Genomic DNA, 22,556 nt, shown 5'->3' on the forward strand with positions numbered 1-22,556 from the left:
CGGAGGAGATCGAGCGTTTCCTCATGGCCATGAGGTCGCTCTCTCCTCCGACGGGCTCTGCGGCGCCTTCGGGCCCATCGGACCCGTCTGGGGGGCCCCAGCAGGTCGGGTGCTTTGGCCCCGACGCCGGTGGGTGCTTCGGCCTGACGCCGCCGACGCCTTCGGGCCCGGCCCCGCTGGATCCGCTTCCGGATCGACACGGGTTGACCTGACGACCTCACCGGCGCCGATGCCTAGGGTGTCACTTCCGGTACCGCCTTTGGGCGACGCCGTCCCCGATACCTTCCTCGATCCGGTTCCGGGACCATATCCGACGCTGATTAGAGATTTTTACTTCAACGAACCGGCCCCATCCTTTGACAACCCTGATTATCAGGAGATGGGTGATGCGGTGTATTGGGAGGGGTCTGAGGACCCTCTGACACGTGATTGTCAATCCCAGCAGGAAGGGACAGGTGAACTTGGGGATGCCAGTGGTCTGGTCACTTCGCCGGACACTGGTTTTGTCTTGCCTCCTACAGTGTGGTGTTGACTCGGGCGGCCAGGGCCTTGGGCCTTGAGCTCCCCGTCGCGGCCGTGAGGACTAACCTCCTCACTGAGGTCCTTAAACCGCAGTCAAGCTCGGCTGAGCCTCTGCTGCCGTTTAATGAGGCCTTGACTGACGTTCTTTTGGGCACTTGGTCCAGGTCCGCTACAGGTCCGCCTGTAGATAGGAACGTGGCCAGACGCCACCGCCCGGCCCCGGGCGACCCTTGTTTCCTGTCCACCCATCCCACCACCGAGAGCCTGGTCATCCAGGCCCCCAACTCCCAGACCGCATTCCCGACTGCTCCGCCCGATCGGGAATCCAAGAGGTACAAGCAATGCGGCAAGAAGGTATTCTCCTCCCTGAGTTTGGGACTGCGGTCTTCCAACACCGCATGCCTCTTGGACCGCTACACCCACTCTCTGTGGGACACGGTCGCAGGCGTGCTGCCAGAATGCCCGACGGAGGTCAGGGCTAAACTCACCCAAGCCCTTGCGGAGGGTCGAGACGCGGCACGTTTTTCCATCCGGTGTGGGCTGGATACCACCGACTCACTGGGCAGAGCGATGGCAACGACGGTGGCGATTCGTCATCACGCCTTGTTGAGGTCCCCAACTTTTCGGCCGATGTCCAGAATACACTCATGGACATGCCGTTTGATGACAGTCGCCTCTTTGGCCACAAGGCAGACCATGCACTTGAGCGCTTTAAGGACTCCAGGGCTACGGCCAAGTCCTTGGTCCTCTCGGCCCCACGCCAGCAAACGGGTGCCTTTTGTTCCTTTCGTAGCCAAGGAAGGGGCGCCCCCACACTTGCGCCAGCCACGCACCGCATACTAATTTCCAACGCGGTGGCGGCCGTGGAAACCGCTGTGGCGGCGGTCGGGGACAACGGCGAGGTCAGTTCACACCTTCCCCCGCAGCATCTGCCTCTAAAGCCTCCTAGTCCGTGCTCTCAGGCCCACGTGACGCCAGTGGGAGGCAGGGATCACCATCACCACTTCCACTGGCGCACTGTCACTTCGGACACTTCGGTGCTGCAAATCGTCCGAAGGGGCTACTCCCTCCCCTTCGAGGCGACCCCTCCAGCCATGCCACCGCAATACCACCACGTGTCGGGGATCACTTGCGACTTTTGCAGGAGGAAGTTGCGGCCCTCTTGGCCAAGGGGGCCATCGAGCGCGTTCCTGGGCCAGAAGTAGGGTGTGGTTGCGTACTTTCTGGTACCCAAGAAGGGCAAAGAGGGCCTACGCCCTATCTTGGATCTACGGAAAGTCAACAGCTTCCTCTGGAAGGAGAAGTTGAAAATGCTGACACTGGCTAAGGTCTTAGCTGCCCTGGACCCAGGAGACTGGATAGTAGCGTTGGACTTGCAGGACGCATATTTCCACATTCCCGTCCTGCCGGCCCACCGGCTCTACCTGCGGTTCACGGTAGGCCACGAGCACTTTCAGTTTACCGTTCTCCCCTTCGGCCTTACCAGCGCCCCACGGGTGTTCACGAAGGTGATGGCGGTGGTCGCAGCTCATCTGCGCAGGTTAGGGGTTTCAGTCTTCCCCTACCTAGACGACTGGTTGTTGAAGGCGGGCTCGCCCCAGACAGTCCTCAGCCACCTCCAGGCGACGGCAGACCTCCTGCACCAGCTGGGGTTCTCTATCAATGTGCCGAAGGCACACCTGTGCCCCTCCCAGAAGCTCCTATTCATCGGAGCGGTTCTCTACTCAGCGCAGTTTCGGGTTTATCCTCCCGAACAGCGGGTTTGGGATATTCAGGCTCTGATTCCGATCTTTCAGCCTTTATCCCGCGTCTTGGTCAGGTTGACGCTGCGGCTTCTGGGGCTGATGGCCTCCTGCATCCTTCTGGTGCATCACGCCCGATGGCGGATGCGGTCTCTGCAGTGGGACCTGAAGTTTCAGTGGGCCCAGCATCAGGGCAACCTGTCCGACCATGTCCTCATCTCGGAGGGCACTGCGAGAAAGCTGCAGTGGTGGCTCACGGACTGCGAATGGGTCAGCGGCAGATCCCATTGGGTTAGCGACAGATCCCTCTCCCTTCCCCAGCCGGAGCACGTGGTTGTGACGGACGCGTCCCTCCAGGGCTGGGGTGGCCACATGGGAGAGGCGGAGATCAGAGGCCTCTGGTCTCCGGCGGAGTCCCGTCTCCATATCAACCTTTTGGAGCTGCGGGCGATTCGTCTAGCACTGAAGGCATTCCTCCCCTCTGTCCGGGGGAGTGCAGTGCAGGTGTTCACGGACAACACGACCGCCATGTGGCACTGCAACAAACAGGGCGGGGTGGGGTCGTGCACCCTCTGCCAGGAGGCTCTGCGCCTCTGGCAGTAGCTGGAACATCAGGGCGTGACCCTAGTGGTTCAACACCTGGCAGGTTCTCTGAACGCCAGGGCGGCCAAACTCAGCCGACTGTGCATGATGGATCACGAATGGCGTCTGAACTCAGACGTGGCGCATGGTCTCTTTCTGCAGTGGGGAGAGCCTTGGTTAGATCTATTTGCCACCGAAGAGAACACGCAATATCATCAGTTCTGCGCATTGGAATTTCCAAGGAGGCACTCGCTCGGAGACGCTTTTCGTCGCGAGTGGAGTTGCGGTCTGTTGTACGCCTTTCCGCCTATACCACTTCTGCCCAGAGTGCTGAAGAAGATCAAACGCAACAGGGCCCAAGTCATCCTTGTGGCTCTGGACTGGGCACGAAGGTACTGGTATCCCGAGCAACTCAGTATGTCAGTCGATCCCCAGTTAGTCTGCCTCTTCAGGAGGACCTTCTGTCGCAGCAGCAGGGGACGGTCCTCTACCTGAACCGGTCCCGTCTCCACCTCCATGCTTGGACATTGGGCGGCGACAGTTGAGGCCATTTTACTTACCTCCTGAAGTCTGTATTGTAATACTGGCAGCCAGGCGTCCCTCCACAAAGTCGGTATACGCCTGCAGGTGGAACAGATTTGTGGCATGGTGCACAGCAAAGGCTGTGGATCCACTCTCTGCCCCTCTTTCTGAGGTTCCTCTCTTCCTTCTATCTCTTGCCCAGCAGGGCTCAGCTCTGGGCACTATCAAGGGCTACCTTTCTGCCCTTTCAGCCTTTCTAAGGCTTCCTGATCAACTGTCTTTGTTCAAGTCCCCCATTGTAACTCGGTTTCTGAAAGGCATCACACACGTTTCCCCCTGTTCCGTTTGTGATGCTTCAGTTGGACTTGAACCTTGTTCTTACCTATCTGATGTGCGCTCCCTTTGAGCCACTTCACAACTGTCCTCTCCGCCTTCTTACTCTGAAGACTGCTTTCCTGGTTGCCATCACCCCTGCCAGGAGAGTGAGTGAGCTCCAGTCTCTTTCATCCAAACCTCCTTTCCTTTCTGTCCATGCGAACAAGCTTGTGTTGCGGGCTAGACCCTCTTTCCTGCCCAAGGTTGACACAGCCTTCCACATCGGGCAGTCTTATCATCTGGCCCACCTTCTTTCCGCCACCGCATCCCTCAAAAGAGTAAGAGCGGTTCCACCATCTGGACCCAAAACGTGCGCTTTCATTCTATCTAGATCGCACACGCCATTTCCGGGTGGATGACCAATTCTGTTGGTTACGTGGGCGCTAAGAAGTGATAGGCGGTGCACAAGTGGACCATCTCTCGGTGGGTCGTCTTGTGTATCAAGGCATGCTACTCCTTGACTAAGAAGGAGCCTCCTGTTGGGCTGAGGGCCCCATTCCACTCAGGCCACGGCGGCTACCACTGCCCTTGGCTGGGGAGTCCCTTTGCAGGACATCTGTCAGGCAGCTACGTGGGCCTCGCTGCACACGTTCACAAGACACTACTGCCTGGACAAGCCAAATCCGGAGAGATGGCTTTTTCGGTAGTTCCGTTCTCCAGGACTTTCTGGTGTGATCATTGGTTCGCAGACCCTCCACCGGGGTTGGTATTGCTGGGGTATCTATTCTAAGGTAAGGAATCTAATACTAACCTGTTTCTTTCAGATGAACAAGTTATCCAGTATTATGGGTGTCTTTCATAGATTCACATGCCTGAATCATTCCCCGTCGTCGAGACGGGAGTCTCCGGTACATAGAAAAGTAATGTCCTATAGACCTATATAGAGAGAAGTAGGCCTAAGGGCCTCACCTTAGTAGCCTATCTATGTCCTTTTGTAAAAAAGGACCAAACTCTAGAAGAGAGTTAATCAGCTAACACCTCCCTCTAGAACCTTCCTGTCAGGAGCCTCAGTCTCTCAGATTTTCTACCGCACGTTGTGCTAAGGGAGTCGCCACCTGAGTTCTCCTCAGGTTTCCTTATTATAGCTAATTTCTTCAGATTTGGAATTCTTTACTTCACGACTGATTATGGCTGATACTCGGAAGAAGAAGGGTCTCTTCAGAGCGTGTACTTCTTGTGGAAAAAAGAGGTTACATATTGAGGACCAGCCCAAGACATGCTTGTATTGCCTGTATCCGGACAATTCAGCAAAAGACTGTAAAATTTGTAGAACTTTCTCTACAAAAATGCTGAAGGACAGAGAAGGACGATTTTTACTCTGGCTGAACAGGCTCAAGACCAGAGATAATCTGGAATCTTCAGAGGAAGATGGGTTTTCTTCAGTTTCCTCAAAACTGTCTTTAAAGAGGCCAGCGGTGACTTCCCCTAGCCCTACAGACGCTCCTCCAAAGAAGACTGCAAAGAAGTCTTCAGAGGCCAAGTCATCAGCGTCTGACAAGGAGGTTCACTCCTTCAAAAAGCCTCTACCATCGTCGACGACAACCTCGTTGACTCCTTCATCGTCGCAAAAGAAGGCTGTGTCCCGTCTACGTCTCTACATCGACGACGGTATCGACGACGACGGCATCGTCGGCGTTTTCTTCATTGACCACGACTACACCATCATCGACGGCGGGTAAGCCTTTGTCGTCGATTATTATCATAAAGAAATAGTCATCGACGACTTCAGCGTCGACGCTAGTGTCAACGACGAGACCTGCGCTGTCGACGTCTTTGCCGTCCACGAGATCATCGTTGGCGAGCATACCGAGGACGAAGGAGTCGATGACGAGGAAGGTGCCGTCGACGGTGACACTGTTGACGGGGCTATCGTCGACTAGGGTATCGTCGACTAGGGTATCGTCGGCGAAGTCGACGAAGACATCGACGACTAAGGCAACAACGACAATTAACATACCGTCGTCAGCCACGCTGTCGACTAAGTCAACGTCGACGCCTCAATGGAAACAGTCAACGACGATTCCACCGTCGATGGGACAGACACAAGTACTACACTCTGTAGATGACAGGTCATCCAAGACCCTACCGTCGACGACGCCTTTGATGACAGCGGCAGCTGAGTTACAACCCGCTTCTTTGAGGGTCAAAAGCTCAAAAAAGGCAATTACACCAGAGTTAACATCCCGAAGTAGAGTACAAGGATTGCCTCCAGCTTGTCTATTACAAGATGAGGAGTCGGATGAGGAGGATAGCAACCAGGCTACCAGCCCATCTCATCTAGTGGTCAAGTGCCAAAATACGGATGAGGATGACAATGATGCTGAAATTACACAAGAGCATAATGTCCAGGCACAGGTTCAGACTCAAATTACGCCCATGGTATGCTTACCAGCGTCTATAGTGTCTGATTTGAGATTTTTAATACAGGACTATAAACAACGATTCCCTGAATCCTCGGCTCCAGCGGCTAGACAGGCTCCTCCAACGGCAAAGACGGCTACGTCTCCACGGCCCAGACCACCACCATTGGTGCTTCATCAGGAGAGGGATCAAGTACAAGATCCTCCATCATCTGAAGATGAGGAAGAACAGCAGGAAGAGGGGGAAATCCAAGATGACCCTTCCAATCATGAGGACGGAGATGATTACATAATTTCTTCACCAGCGTCCCCAGAGCCCGCAACATCAGGTTCACCACCGGCGGACATAGGAGGGTTCCACAATCTGATGGAAAGAGCGGCCAAAAGGTTCCACAAAACAATGGAGTCTCAGGAAACAGATTGTTTCATTTTTGATTTTAAGGAACCACTTAGGAAAACAACCAGATCAATTCCCATCATTGAATACATATGGAAAGAGGGTCTGCAGCTGATGCAGACACCAGCCTCAGTTTCAGCGCTAGTTCCAAGACTGGACAAAAAATACAAGGCCCCAGCATCGGCGCCAGCCTGCCTTACAGGGCACCCCAAGCCAGACTCTGTGGTTACACAGGCGGCACAGAAAAATTCCAGAAATCCCTCCTCGCCGTTAACAGCCCCACCAGATAAGGAGGGCAGGAAGCTGGACAATATCGGAAAACGATTCTCCACCACATTGGCAATGGCAGTAAAGGCGGCGAATTCAATTGCACTGCTAGGAAGATATAATGGACAATTATGGGCAGACATTGCTCCGTACTTGTCTGAACTGCTAGACGACACGAAAGAGGAGGTTCAATCTCTGCTTCTAGAAGGTCAGTCTTCGGCCTCTTAATTAATAGACTGTGCTCTGGATGTTGCAAAGACTGGTTTCAGACAACTAGCAGGGGCAGCTGTATTGCGAAGGCAGGGATGGCTCAAGTCTACCTCATTCAGACAGAAGGTACAGTCTAAGGTCCTGGACATGCCATACGATGGGCAACAACTGTTTGGCGCCAAGATTGATGAAGCGCTACAAACAAAGAAAGACCCGAATACAGCGAGAGCACTCGGCACGCTGCAATTTAAAAACCAGTCCTTTCGAGGGAACAAAGGCAGAGGACAATCCTCTTACAGAGGCAATTATCAAAATAGATCCTCATATTCTTATAGCCACGGCAAGTCACAATACCAGCCGCGCCAACAGGGCAGGCAGTCCTCTTTTGGAAAGTCCAACTTTAGGGGAAAGGACTAACGAAAGCCCGCTGGCGGACGGCAATGACCTATTAATACAGCCAGTCCATCCCTCATCTCCTTCTTTGAAAATTGGAGGAAAACTGACCCATTTCCTCAGCAACTGTAGGAGAATAACAACGGACCGGTGGGTCCTGCAGTTAATTCAATTTGGACATTCCCTAGAATTTGAAATTATTCCTCCAACAACCCCTCCTCTCCCTATGCCTTACAAAAACCTGCGATTGCTTCTTCAAGAAATCTCTATAATGCTACGAAAAGGGGGAATAGAGCGAGTACAGTCAGCTCACAAGGGGAGAGGATTTTACTCCCGCTTCTTCCTCATTCAAAAGAAGGAAAAGAAATGAAGGCCCATTCTAGACCTCAGGGCGCTCAACGCATTCTTAAAGAAGCAATTGTTCCGCATGGTCACGATTCAGTAGATCTTAAGCCTCCTGGAGGAGGGAGATTTCATGACGTCTTTGGACCTGCAGGACGCATACTTTCACGTCCCAATCCACAAAAATCACAGGAAATTCCTAAGATTTGCAGTGGCGGGCCAACACTATCAGTTCCGTGTCCTCCCTTTTGGCCTCAAGTCTGCGCCCCGGATCTTCACCAAGTGTCTTTCCCCGGTGGCAGCATTCCTCAGACAGCATGGGCATCAAGTCTTCCCGTATTTGGACGACTGGCTGGTGAAGGGACCATCCTTGTCAGGCACGACCAAATCCTTCAACGCCTGTCTAAATCTCTTCAAGCACTTGGGTCTTACACTCAATCAAGGAAAATCCACCCTACGTCCCTCTCGGGTCATTACCTTCCTCGGAGCAACACTAGACACAAAAGCTTCGAAGGCGTTCCCATCTCAGGAGAGAAAACGCAAGCTTGTCTCTCTGGCCGCATCAGTGGCTTGGAAGAAGACTTTACCAGTCCGGACCTTCATTCCCAAGAGGGATTTGATGTCCTCGTGTATCCTGCTCATACCGCACTGCCGGCTAGGGATGCGTCCACTCCAAAAAGCCTTGTCCGAACAGTGGACGCAATGCACGGGATCGTTCAACCGCATAAAGATCACAAAGCAAATCATCAAGGCATTGCAGTGGTGGAGGTCGCTCAAGAACCTCTCGCAAGGGTTGCCGTTCCTGCAGCTCCCCATGTCATTACAACAGACGCTTCACTGGAGGGTTGGGAAGCAGTCCTGCAGGAATTACCGATCAGTGGCAGATGGTCAGAACAGGAGAAGCAGCTCCATATCAACCTGCTGGAGCTGAGGGCAGTCTTCCTAGCCTTGCAGTCCTTCTTGCCAAGGATCAAGAATTCCCTAGTGCTCGTCAGGACCGACAACACTACGACTATGCACTACCTTAACAAACAGGGAGGGACGCGTTCGCTAACACTCTCTTGCGAATCGCAGAAGATCTGGAATTGGCTCATTCTCCACAACGTCTCGTTGAGGGTGGAGTACGTCCCAGGCAAGGACAATGTCATCGCAGACGCCCTAAGCAGACAGAGGTCTTCATCACACGAATGGGAGCTAGACATGGCGACCACCGTTCAGGTCTTCTCAAGGTGGGGAACGCCGCAAATCGACCTATTTGCGACCGAGGAAAACACCAAATGCCAAAGCTTCGCAAGTTGGCATCCTCAATCAGGGTCTCTCAGGAATGCATTTTCCATCGCATGGCGCAACGTCTTTGCGTATGCATTTCCGCCATTTCCAAAGATTCCCAGAACCCTCAGAAAGATGAAGGCGGAGCCTTGCACTTTAATTCTGATAGCTCCATTCTGGCCGAGGCAATATTGGTTCACAAACCTTCATCGCCTCTCACTACAGCCGCCGATCCATCTACGTCAGCATCCATCTCTGCTCACGATGAGCAACAAGCAGATTTAACTTCCGGATCTGAAATCTCTCAGGTTATCGGCTTGGCTCCGGAGTATAGAGAATTCAGCAAAATAAACATCCCGCAGGATTGTAAAGATATCCAAGCCAGGGCACGAGCGGGCAGCACTAACAAGACTTATTCCCTGAAGTGGAAACGCTTCTGCATCTGGTGTGCAGATAAAGGTCTACGTCCCTTCGCCACCTCTCCAGAACAAATATTACCCTACTTGCTCCATCTGGCGCATTCGGGCCTGGCCCACTCCTCCATAAAGGTACATTTGGAGGCGATATCACGGTTTAAAAGAACACCTAAAGAGCCCTTTCTCTGGTCTAGTGGACTGATAAAGCAATTCCTTAAAGGTCTCTATAGATCTTTTCCTCAACCACGGATGGTCCCTCCAACATGGCATCTAAATGTGGTTCTCAACCAACTGATGAAACACCCTTTTGAACCCATTCACAGGGCAGACTTTAAATACATTTTGTGGAAGACGGCTCTCCTCCTGGCGCTTACATCGCAAAGGAGGGTCAGTGAACTGCAGGCTCTTTACATCCAGGACCCCTTTCTGCAGTTTAGGTATGACAGAGTCATTTTAAGGACCAATCCTAAGTTTATTCCTAAGGTCCCGTCGGACTTCCACTTAAATGAGCCTGTGATTCTCAGATCATTCTTTCCAAATCCCAGGACCGCAGCTGAGCGAACGCTTCACTCATTGGACCTTAAGAGATGTCTCAAATTTTATATTGATAAAACCAAACATTTCAGAAAATCTAACCAACTCTTCATAGCTTTCAGTAGACCTAGGAAGGGTCTACCGCTTACCAAACAAACCATCTCCAGATGGATCTCTTCGGCAATTGCCTTCTGCACGACAGAGCCGCCATTGAGCTCTAAAATCAGGGCACACTCTACAAGAGCCATGTCGATTATGGCACGATTTTCAGGAGTGCCAGTTATTGACATCTGCAGGGCGGCAACATGGAAGTCGCCGCATACCTTCACCAGGCAATACTGCCTGGATACAGAGCTGATGAAGGATGCAGCAGTGGGACAAGCAGTGTTACGCCATCTATTCCAGTAAGGTGAGCCTTCCTCCATCCCTCCATCCTTTGCTGGTATGCACATTTCTCTGTTACTGCTTCTGGTTAATGTCTATTGATGGTTCATAGTCGCATGATATGTATTATCTAATGACTGGTGTATGATGCTCCATCAGAAATGTGCACAAGGTATTGCTTGCTACTCTGATTCAGGCATGTGAATCTATGAAAGATACCCATAATACTGGATAAGAAATGCGTTACTTACCTGTGACATTGGTGTCTTTCATAGATTCACATGCAACCCTTCCGCATCCCTTGGAAGGACTCACCTATCTCTCAAACAGTGCTACGCCTACTTAGCTGGGTGCGTATGAAAATCTGAGAGACTGAGGCTCCTGACAGGAAGGTTCTAAAGGGAGGTGTTAGCTGATTGGCTCTCTTCTAGAGTTTGGTCCTTTTTACAAAAGGACATAGGCTACTAAAGTGAGGCCCTTAGGCCTACTTCTCTCTGTATATGTCTATAGGACATTACTTTTCTATGTACCGGAGACTCCCGTCTCGACGACGGGGAATGATTCAGGCATGTGAATCTATGAAAGACACCAATACTGGATAACTGCAGTTACAGGTAAGTAACGCATTTCTTACTTACCTTCTGTAACAATATATCTGTAAGAAACAGTAGTTAGTATTAGATTCCTTACCGCCCCACCCATCCTCCCCGTTCTGCGAACCGATATCTAGGGTTAAGGTCATCCCCTAGTTTCAATGGCACCAGTGTTGGTTTTTTACATGGCTCTGCGTTTTTGGCGCGGAAAAGCTGTGGCTAAGAACTGACGTCCGCGCGCGAGGGCGGCGTCTAAGTACTCCGGCGAAGTCATCCCGGCACCGACGACGGACGCGGAGACGCAGACGACGCCTACCGACGCGCAAGGGTACTGCTACGCAAAAGTTTCCGGATCCAGACTGACGCTGGGGATATTCTAAGGTAAGGAATCTAATACTAACTACTGTACTGAGCGACCACTGTGCCCTCGGCCTGGTTGCCCCCACGCTCCCCGCCTGCTGCCTGCCTCCTACCTGCTGCCTGCCTGCTGACGCCAATCCAGCCCGGCGCCCCAGCCGCCGCAGGGCCGCCCGCCTCGATCGCCGATCCAGCCCGGCGCCCCAGCCGCCGCAGGGCCGCCCGCCTCGATTTTCGCGCCGGTTTTTGCCGCGACCCCACCCCCCCCCCGGCTGCCGATAGGACCACGCGCTCCCCGCCTCCCAGCTGACCCGCCCTCCCGGCTCCCTTCTTAAGGGGACCCCGACCCCGGATCAGTAGCGACCACTGTGCCCTCGGCCTGGTTGCCACCACGCTCCCCGCCTGCTGCCTGCCTCCTACCTGCTGCCTGCCTGCTGCCTGCTGACGCCAATCCAGCCCGGCGCCCCAGCCGCCGCAGGGCCGCCCGCCTCGATTTTCAATCCGGTTTTTGCCGCCACCCCGCCCCCCCGCCTGCCGATAGGACCACGCGCTCCCCGCCTCCCAGCTGACCCGCCCTCCGGGCTCCCTTCTTATGACGCCCCCTCAGCGACCGTGCAGCGGACGCGCGCAGCGGGAGCGCCGACTGAGCGCCGAAGGTGCGCCAAAGGTAAGCCCGTTTGCGCCCGTCCGTGCCTGGACCGCGCCCAGTGCCAGGACCCCTGGCCCCCGCAGATCCCAGCCCACCCGCTGGACGTACGATGCCGCCACCCTCATCGCACTCAACGACGGACGAGTCCCGGGATGCTACCGTGTCACCCCGAGACGCTCCCACGGACCCTTCTGCTGCACCGCCTGCAAGTTCACCTGCATCCGGACCTGCCTCGCACCAGCACCCGCCAAGACGAACACCAGCAGCAACCACCTCAAGTGCATCCTGCTCAACACCCGCTCAGTCCACAGACACGCCATCGAACTCTGGAACCTCATCGACACCACAGCTCCTGACGTTGCCTTCCTCACGGAGACCTGGATGAACGCCTATTCAGCGCCCGACATCGCCATCGCCATCCCAGAGGGCTACAAGATCACCCGGAGGGACCGCACCGCCAACCAGATAGGAGGAGGCATCGCCATCATCCACAGGGACACCATCCGCATCACGACCTACATCGACGACATCCTGACTACCGCCGAACACCTACACTTCCAGATCCACACCGACCCGAAGACCACCCTCAGAGGCACCCTGATCTACCGACCCCCGGGACCACGCACACAATTCAGCGAGGACATCGCCGACTTCGTCAGCCCGCATGCCCTCCCCTCCGCTGACTACATCCTCCTGGGGGACCTCAACTTCCACCTGGAGAACAACCACGACCGCAACACCACCACCCTGCTCGACAACCTCGCCAACCTCGGACTCAAGCAGCTAGTGACCACCCCCACCCACCTCGCCGGACACACACTCGACGCCGTCTTCTCATCCAGCAAAGACATCGCCTTCAGCCACGCCACAGGACTCCACTGGACGGACCACAGCTGCGTCCACTTCACCATCAGAAGAACGACGATCCACCACCACCAGCAACAGGTCGCCCGCAGAAGCTGGAGCAAGATCACAGCCGACCAGCTCGCCGCTTCCCTGAGCCAGCACCCTCCCGCCAGCTCAGCGAACCCCAGCCAGGCCGCCGACAACCTCACGAAGTGGATCAGCAACTGCGCGGACGAACTCGCCCCACTGAGGACCCCGCCCAGCAGACCCGGCAGCAAGAAGGCCCCATGGTTCACCGACGAACTCAAGAGCTCCAAGAAGAACTGCCGAGCCCTTGAGAAAGCCTGGAGAAGGGAGCCAACACCGGACAACATGACCACCCTCAAACTTGCCACCCGGAAGCACCACCAACTGATCCGCGACACCAAGAAAACTGCATTCAAGGACCGGCTGGACAACAACGCACACAACAGCAAGGAACTCTTCAACATCGTGAAAGAGCTCTCCAACCCCAACGCCGGAAACAACGACATCACCCCATCGCAAGAACTCTGCAACTCCCTCGCCTCCTACTTCCACAACAAGATTGCGGACATACACAACAGCTTCAACACCCAACCGACGAACGCCACGTCCGACACGACCGAACCACCGCCCCCCACCACCACCCTCCGCGCCTGGACTCCGATCAGCACCGAAGACACCGTCCGCATGATGAACTCCATCCACTCCGGATCTCCGACCGACCCCTGCCCTCACCACGTCTTCAACAAGGCCGACGCTGTCATCGCACCCCACCTGCGGGACATCATCAACACCTCCTTCACCACCGCCACCTTCCCTGAGAGCTGGAAGCACGCCGAACTCAGCGCTCTACTCAAGAAACCAACAGCGGACCCCACCGAACTCAAGAATTACCGCCCCATCTCGCTGCTCCCGTTTCCGGCCAAAGTCATCGAGAAGACCGTCAACAAGCAACTGGCCGCCTTCCTCGAGACGAACGGATCCCTTGACCCCTCACAGTCTGGCTTCCGAGCCAACCACAGCACCGAGACCGCCCTCATCGCTGCCACCGATGACATCCGAACCCTGATGGACAACGGAGAAACAGCTGCCCTCATCCTCCTAGACCTCTCCGCGGCCTTCGACACCGTCTGCCACCGCACCCTAGTGCAGCCCCTCAGCAACGTCGGAATCCAGGAGAAGGCACTGGAATGGATCATCTTCTTCCTCGACGGAAGAACACAGAGAGTCCGTCTACCACCGTACAAGTCAGAGGCCACCGAAGTCATCTGCGGCGTCCCTCAAGGATCCTCGCTGAGCCCAACCCTCTTCAACGTCTACATGAGCCCCCTCGCGGCCATCGCACGCCAACACAACCTCAACATCATCTCCTACGCCGACGATACCCAGCTGATCCTCTCCCTGACCAACGACCCCGCCGCCGCCGCCGCCAGAGCCAACCTTCACGAAGGAATGAAAGAGGTAGCCGAGTGGGTGTCGACCAGCCGCCTGAAGCTGAACTCGGACAAGACGGAAGTCCTCATCCTGGGATCCTCGCCCTCCGCCTGGGACGACTCCTGGTGGCCCCCCGCCCTGGGAACCGCACCCAAACCGACAGACCACGCACGCAACCTGGGCTTCATCCTGGACTCCTCCCTCTCCATGACCAAGCAAGTCAACGCCGTCTCCTCGTCATGCTTCAACATCCTGCGCATGCTACGGAGGATCTTCCGGTGGATCCCCACCGAGACCAGGAAGACTGTCACCCAGGCACTCGTCACCAGCCGACTGGACTACGGCAACGCCCTCTACGCCGGAACCACCGCCAAGCTCCAGAAGAGACTCCAACGGATCCAGAACGCCTCAGCCAGACTCATCCTCGACATCCCACGACACAGCCACATCTCCGGACACCTAAGAGACCTGCACTGGCTCCCGGTCAACAAGAGAATCACCTTCCGTCTCCTTACCCACGCACACAAAGCTCTTCACGATCAAGGCCCGAGCTACCTCAACAACCGCATCAACTTCTACGCTCCCAAACGACACCTCCGATCAGCCAGTCACGCCCTCGCCGCCGTCCCCCGCATCCGAAGAACGACAACAGGAGGAAGGTCCTTCTCCTACCTGGCCGCCAAGACCTGGAACTCCCTCCCTCCCTCCCGACCTGCGCCTGACCCAAGACCACCTCGCCTTCAGGAAGAAGCTCAAGACCTGGCTGTTCGGGTAGTAGCAGCACCCCCCAAGCCCCCCACCCCCCCCCCCAGCGCCTTGAGACCCTCCGGGTAAGTAGAGCGCTCTATAAATGTCTATTGATTGATTGATTGATTGGTTTCTTACAGATATATCGTTACCAAAGGTAAGTAACTTGTTCATCATGCGCTGGAACGCTTCAAGGACTCCAGGGCTACGGCCAAGTCCTTGAGCCTGTCGGCCCCGCGTCCGCAATCTTCTGTCCAGCGCTCCTTTCGTGGCCAGGGAAGGGGTGCTCCCACACGTCTTGCCAGCCACGGGCCGCAGACTAACATTCAGCGCGGTGGCGGACGTGGTTACAATTGCGGCAGTAACAGGTGACAATGGCGCGGCCAGTCCACATCCACCCCGCAGCATCCGCCTCAAAGCCTTCCTAGTCCGAGCTTTCAGGCCCATTTAATGCCAGTGGGGGGCAGGGTTCGTCATCACTTCCTCCACTGGAGCACCATCACATCGGACAGGCGAGTGCTGCAAATCGTCCGAAGGGGCTATTTCCTCCACTTCGAGGCGACCCCTCCAGCCATGCCACCGCAGTACCACTGCGTGTCGGGGGATCACTTGCAACTTCTGCAAGAGGAAGTTTCGGCCCTCTTGGCCAAGGGGGCCATCAAGCGTGTTCCTGGGCCAGAAGTAGGACGTGGTTGTTACACTCACTACTTTCTGGTTCCCAAGAAGGGCAAAGGGGGCCTACGCCCTATCTTGGACCTAAGGAACGTCAACGGTTTCCTCCAGAAGGAGAAGTTCAAGATGCTGACTTTGGCTCAGGTCTTAGCTGCCCTGGACCCGGGAGACTGGAAGGTAGCGTTGGACTTGCAGGACGCATATTTTCACATTCCCGTCCTGCCGGCCCATCGGCGCTACCTGCAGTTCACAGTTGGCCACAAGCACTTTCACTTTACCGTGCTCCCCTTTGCCCTTACCAACGCCCCACGGGTGTTCACGAAAGTGATGGCGGTGGTCGCAGCTCATCTGCGCAGGTTAGGGGTTTCAGTCTTCCCCTACCTCGACGACAGGTTGTTGAAGGCGGGCCCCTCTCAGAAGCTCCTTCAAAGGAGCGGTTCTAGACTCAGCGCAAATTCGGGGTTATCCTCCCAAACAGCGGGTTTGGGATATTCAGGCTCTGATTCCGATCTTTCAGCAGTTATCCCGAGTCTCGATCAGGTTGACACTGCGGCTTCTGGGGCTGATGGCTTCCTGCATCCTTCTGGTGCATCACGCCAGGTGGCGGATGCAGACTCTGCAGTGAGACCTGAAGTTTCAGTGGGCCCAGCATCAGGGCAACTTATCCGACCTTGTCTTGATCTCGGAGGGCACTGCAAGACAGTTGCAGTCAGCGGCAGTCAGCGGCAGATCCCTCTCCCTACCCCAACCGGAGCACGTAGTTGTGACAAACAGGTCCCTCCAGGGCTGGGGGGGCCACCTGGGAGAGGCGGAGGTCAGAGGTCTTCTGGAGCTGCAGGTGATCCGACTTGCACTGAAGGCATTGCTCCCCTCTGTCCGGGGAGTGTAGTGCAGGTGTTAACGGACAACACCACCGCCATGTGGTACTTCAACAAAAACAAACAGGGCAGGGTGGGGTCGTGGACCCTATGCCAGGAGGCTCTGCGCCTCTGGCAGTGGCTGGAAAATCAGGGCATGTCCCTGGTGGTTCAACACCTGGCAGGTTCCCTGAACGCCAGGGCGGACAAACTCAGCCGCCGGTGCATGATGGATCACTAATGGCGTCTGAACTCTGACGTGGCGCAAGGCCTCTTTCTGCAGTGGGGAGAGCCTTGGTTAGATCTATTGGCCACAGAAGAGAACGCGCAATGCCATCAGTTCTGCGCGTTGGAATTTCCAAGGCGGCACTCGCTCGGAGACACTTTTCGTCGCGAGTGGAGCTGCGGTCTGTTGTACCCCTTTCCGCCTATACCACTTCTGCCCAGAGTGCTGAAGAAGATCAGACGCAACAGAGCCCAAGTCATCCTTATGGCTCCGGACTGGGCACGAAGATACTGGTATCCCGAGCTACTCAGCATGTCTGTCGATCCCCCGATTCATCTGCCTATTCAGGAGGACCTTCTGTCGCAGCAGCAGGGGACGGTCCTCCACCCGAACCTGTCCAGTCTCCACTTACATGCGTGCAGATTGAGCGGCGGCAGTTGAGGTTATTTGACGTGCCTCCTGAAGTCTGTAATGTGATTTTGGCAGCCAAGCGTCCCTCCACAAAATCGGTATACGCCTGCAGGTGAAACAAATTTGTGGCATGGTGCACAGCAAAGGCTGTGGATTCTCTTTCTGCCCCCCTTTCATAGGTTCTCCTCTTTCTTCTTTCTCTTGCCCAGCAGGGCTCTGCTCTGGGCACTCTAAAGGGCTACCTCTCTGCCATTTCCGCCTTCTTAAGGCTCCCTGATTAGCCCTCTTTGTTCAAGTCCCCAGTTGTAAATTGGTTTTTGAAGGGCATCACTCATATGTTCCCTCCTGTTCCTTTCGTTATGCCTCAGTGGGACTTGAACCTTGTTCTGACTTATCGGATGTGCGCTCCCTTCGAGCCACTTCATAACTGTCCTCTTCATCTTCTTACCCATAAGACTGCATTCCTGGTTGCCATCACCTCTGCCAGGTTCTCCAGGCTCTTTCTTCTCAACCTCCTTTCCTTTCTGTCCATCCGGACAAAGTTGTGTTGCGGACGCGACCCTCTTTCCTGCCCAAGGTGGTCACAGCCTTCCACATCGGGCAGTCCATCACCTTGCCCACCTTCTTTCCGCCTCCGCATCCCTCGAAAGAGGAAGAGAGACTCCACCGTCTGGACCCAAAACGTGCGCTCTCATTCTATCTGGATCGCACACGTCAGTTCCAGGTGGATGACCAACTCTTTGTTGGTTACGTGGGCGCTAGGAAGGGACGGGCGGTGCACAAACGGACCATTTCTCGATGGTTCGTCTTGTGCATTAAGGCTTGTTACTCTCTGGCTAGAAAGGAGCCTCCTGTGGGGCTATGTGCCCATTCCACTCGGGCCATGGCGGCTACAACTGCCCTGGGTCGGGGAGTCCCCTTGCAGGACATCTCAGGCAGCTACGTGGGCCTCGCTGCACACGTTCGCAAGACACTACTGCCTGGACAGCCAAATCCGGAGAGATGTCTTTTTCGGCCGTTCCGTTCTCCAGGACTTTCTAGTGTGATCATGAAGAACCGGGTTTTAGAACCCAGCGTCGCCAGGGAAAACGCCCGATGTCTTCGAGTTACCTTGCCTTGGCAAACAGAGACACGGGACACTTCTTGATGACGTCAAAGACCAAATTTATTGTCTGCAAGCAGGAACAGAGGTCTACGAAGCACAACACGGTTGGTTCGCTAGAGACTGCACAAATTCATAGAGCAGAGCATCGTCTTTTATGCTAAAAATCACATTCCTGGCTAGCATCAATTACATACAAATTAACCAATTGGAGGGTGGCATTTCAAACATATCGTGTGACGACAAACCCACTTTCTGTTGTCCAGCCCACCAGAAATGACCAAGCAAAATCCAACATTCCTGCTTGAACAGGCCGGACGGACCCATCATAAAGACCTCAACTGAAATCAATAATTAAGCCATAAAGGAAGGAACAAAAGTAGATGAGAAGCAAGATAGAAGGGTGTGTGCATGTACCGTAAACTCAGCAATGTCCTGCTCTTTGATCTCTATCTGACCAGCTGCTTAACAAGGAATTGGCTCAACGAGGTCAGCCTCGGGCAAGGGAGTCAGTTCGTTCAGGTCACTCAGAAGTCAGCTAAGGTGTATGTGTCCCAGAGACTCGTTCGGCCGTAGTCATCGGCCTATTTGAGGGCAACCACACAAAATGGCTGCCGTACACAAAATGGAACCCGAGGGTTCAAACGAAATCCATGGATACGTAGTGTTCTCATTGATCGATTATTACGAAAACACTCTTACATACCGCACTCGTTATTTGCGGTCCGCTGACACCAAAATCGCCTATATCCGACGACTTTCATTGAACGGGTTCAGAATCACGGAACCACAGAACCACAATCATTGGTTCGCAGACCCACCACCGGGGTTGGTATTGCTGGGGTATCTATTCTAAGGTAAGGAATCTAATACTACCCTGTTTCTTTCAGATGCACAAGTTACTTACCTTCGGTAACAATATATCTGTAAGAAACAGTAGTTAGTATTTGATTCCTTACCGCCCCACCCATCCTCCCCGTTCTGCGAACCGATATCTAGGGTTAAGGTAATCCCCCTTTCAGGGCCCTAGTTTTCATGGCACCAGTGTTGTTTTTTATCATGGCTCTGCGTTTCTGGTGCGGAAAAGCTGTGTATAAGAACTGACGTCTAAGTACTCCGACGTCATCCCGGCGGCAACGCCGACGACGGACGCTGCGCCGCAGACGACCCCTACCGGCGTGCAGGGGTACTGCTACGCAAAAGTTTCAGGATCCAGTCTGACGCCTGGGATTATTCTAAGGTAAGGAATCTAATACTAACTACTGTTTCTTACAGATATATTGTTACCGAAGGTAAGTAACTTGTGCTTCAATGTTCTAAAAGGTGCCATACTTAAAGTATTAAACATTCCTGATATGAACTAAACCAAGTTAAAAGGAAATTGCAGCTGTGTGGATTTCCTAAGTATTAGCACTTGAGTGTGCTGTCACATACTGTTACTACATTGTGCTGATGATGCAAAGGAATTGATACACTATCACATGGCAGGCCCTTTGTTCTCCTGCTTGTTTAATGTGTTCCACGCCTTTCTTGCAAGTTGCATTACATTATTATTGTTAGTTGTTAGTCAGTAAATGTTGAGCACTTTAACTGTTTCCTAGCTATGAGAGATTTACAGTTATCCTTAAAAAAAATGGAATATAGATATGACGCCATTTCAACAAGAAGCTAAGAAATTACTGATCCAAATAGACTTTGCTTTGTCTTTACAGGTAGGCTGGTCATGTCCCATTTGCACATACATCAACGTACCAACCAGGCCGGGCTGTGAAATGTGCAGTCAGGATCGGCCACGTGACTACGTGATTCCTGAAAGTTATACACCAGATGAGCGGGAGCGTTTGAGAATGCAGCAGGAGAAAGATGGAATCCAAAAATATCAGAAGGTAAAAATTAAAATAATCCCAGCTACTTTATGTATTTGAATTTGCTCTTTGAAGTTGCCTGCCTTCTTTTACCTACCTGCCACCAATGGGCAAAAGCAAGGGACTCCATACGTTCATCTGAAACATGTAGAACTGGGTCTCTCATCATATATACATTCAAATTAGGTCTGTTCTTAACTTGGTCAGCCCTTAACACTTCATACGGGGAGGCGGAATCCTATAATGATTAAGACCATTTACTATTCACTGAGGAGCATTGGCCCATCATACTCGAAATAAGTCTTTTTGTCTGGCATGGAGCCTTTGGAGTGGAATATCAAGGCTCTGTTGAGGCGCCTCTATAGTCTTTTTTTTTTTGCTCAACCGTTAATGTTAATAAATGTTATAATTGAAGTCCATCTCCTAGTAAAGAAACAAAGAATGTTGATTCTGTAGCTTGTAGAGCTAAATACAAAATATCCAGCAGCAGCCTACATTGAAAAGGACAGAGACTTCTCCCAATATATAAATCTAGAGGCACAATTTCTAACCCAGAGAACACAAGATAGGTACAGAGTTTGGATTCAAAGTGTAGACAGATTCTTAAGAGGGCAGACTTGAAATAAGTTTAAACCCTGCTCGAGTTTAAATGAATCTAGACTTCACACTGAAGACTAATCTCAAAAAGAGGTTTAGCTTAAAGAACAGCATCTTAGCTTAAAAGAGGTTTGCGGTTTCACACAGACCTAGGGCTTGAATATAGTCTTGTGCACTCGAAGAAGACCAACCTTGAAAGTTTATTTTGACTCAGACTGGTCTTCAAAGAAGTATTTGAATTAAAAAATGAAAACCCAGATTAGGAACTGTTTTCTAAAGAGAATGTGTCCATTGGTTTCTGTTGGAACCCCAAGAGCAGGTATATGCCAACAAAATATTGATCCAGAACTAGGGCAAATTGGGGTTTCATTTTCTCTAGATTTTTCAGTTCCTAAGAACAGGAATCAAATCGCGAATAAAATTGTTAAAGCGTTTGCGTTGCCACCTACAGTTACCAGAATTGATGAGATTGGTTCACCAGATGAAGGTTAGTGTACCAATCCAATCAAACGTTCCCTTGTGGGGAGACCCTTTTTTTGTTGCGCAATTATTCAGAGGTAAGATTTCTAATTTTGTGTCACTATGACAGGTAAATTAAAAGGAAGAATTTCTCGTACAACCTAACCTAAGAAGGGAAGCAAAGTATTTACCACAGCTGTAGGCTATTTTTAAATCCACACTGTAGGAGAGTAGGGTCTGCAATCCTATGATCACCCAGATTTTTTGCTTTTGTTTCACTGGTTTACGACTTTCTCGGGCTGTGGGCCTGCCAATCAGACCCACAGCCTAGCTGTTCCCTCGCTAAATTGATGTGTGTACCTTAGGTGCATTACCCAATTGGAACTGGGCCACCTTATCAGACCCTGTAACTCAGGGCATCGGTGTACCCAGGGCCTGCCAGAGGCTGAAGCATGTATTATGCCACCCCTGGATGGCCATCTAAATCTGACACAACTGGCTGCGCAACAGCTGGGGCAACGTGGCGTACTCGCCCGTCGCTTTAGGTATAGTATCCCTATATCTAACCCTAAAATGGACACCCGAGTTCCTATCAGTCACTCCTATGGCAGGCCTTGACAATCCTGAAGGCAGAGTGCATGGAATCGTGTGAATTGGGCTCTGGCACGAGCCGAGCCCGGTTGCAGCTTGCGGAACCAAGACCCAATGGCTGTTCCATGATCACGCGTACCATATTAGTAACTTCGGTATCGCGTTATCAAGACATGTCGAGTAAGGTGTCATACGAATCGGGATACTGACCCCTCACCAATGCTGGCGACGGGGTTAGCATTCCGCCCTTCTAGAGGGACACGACATGTACGTAACTGTGAACCCCGGTTAAAGTTAACTGAAGCCTCGCTCCACAAAATGGATGCTGCCACCACAGACACGAGTCTGACCTCCTGCTACTGGGAGTCCTTCCAGCGAGGAGAGGTTGGACAAAGGGTTTCCTGTCCGGGGCGGTGTTCGCACCATCCCAGACAGGGTTTTGTGTATCCTGGGTAGGCAGGGCTTTACAAGAAGGTGACTGCGGAGTGGCACCCCAGTGCTCACTACGCATCTGCCGGTTGGAACCAGTTCCAGGGGCGCGCAGCCCCTGACCTGGGGAAAGTCCGGCAGGGGAGAGGGGTGTAACTACCCCCCTTCCTGGTCCCACCCCTAGGGCAGGACCTAGTCATGTACCCACCCCTTTCTTTAGGATAAAGGCAGGAGCGGGGACCCTTCCAAAATAGATCATCTTTGAATCAAGAATACTTTCTACGAAAGGAACTCTCGACTCTTCTCAAGATTTCTCCCTTGTGGCTAAGGAGTAGTCACCCTGCATCCGCAGGCACCATCTAAGAACTCTGCGGTTTGCTGC

The 22,556-nt window shown here is 53.2% G+C and overlaps 1 protein-coding gene across 1 annotated transcript in view; it reads left to right on the forward strand.

Annotated features, from left to right (window-relative positions):
• Nucleotides 1-22,556, forward strand: part of LOC147724825 (ranBP-type and C3HC4-type zinc finger-containing protein 1-like) — a 431,577-nt gene that overhangs the window by 159,982 nt on the left and 249,039 nt on the right. The window contains exon 8 of the mRNA XM_086966324.1: nt 19,946-20,119. Coding sequence (XP_086822450.1) covers nt 19,946-20,119 — 174 coding nt within the window. The remainder of the gene's footprint in view (nt 1-19,945; nt 20,120-22,556) is intronic.

This window comes from Lissotriton vulgaris, chromosome 4_1 (genome assembly GCF_964263255.1).
Source record: "Lissotriton vulgaris chromosome 4_1, aLisVul1.2, whole genome shotgun sequence".
Taxonomy (NCBI): Eukaryota; Metazoa; Chordata; class Amphibia; order Caudata; family Salamandridae; genus Lissotriton; species Lissotriton vulgaris.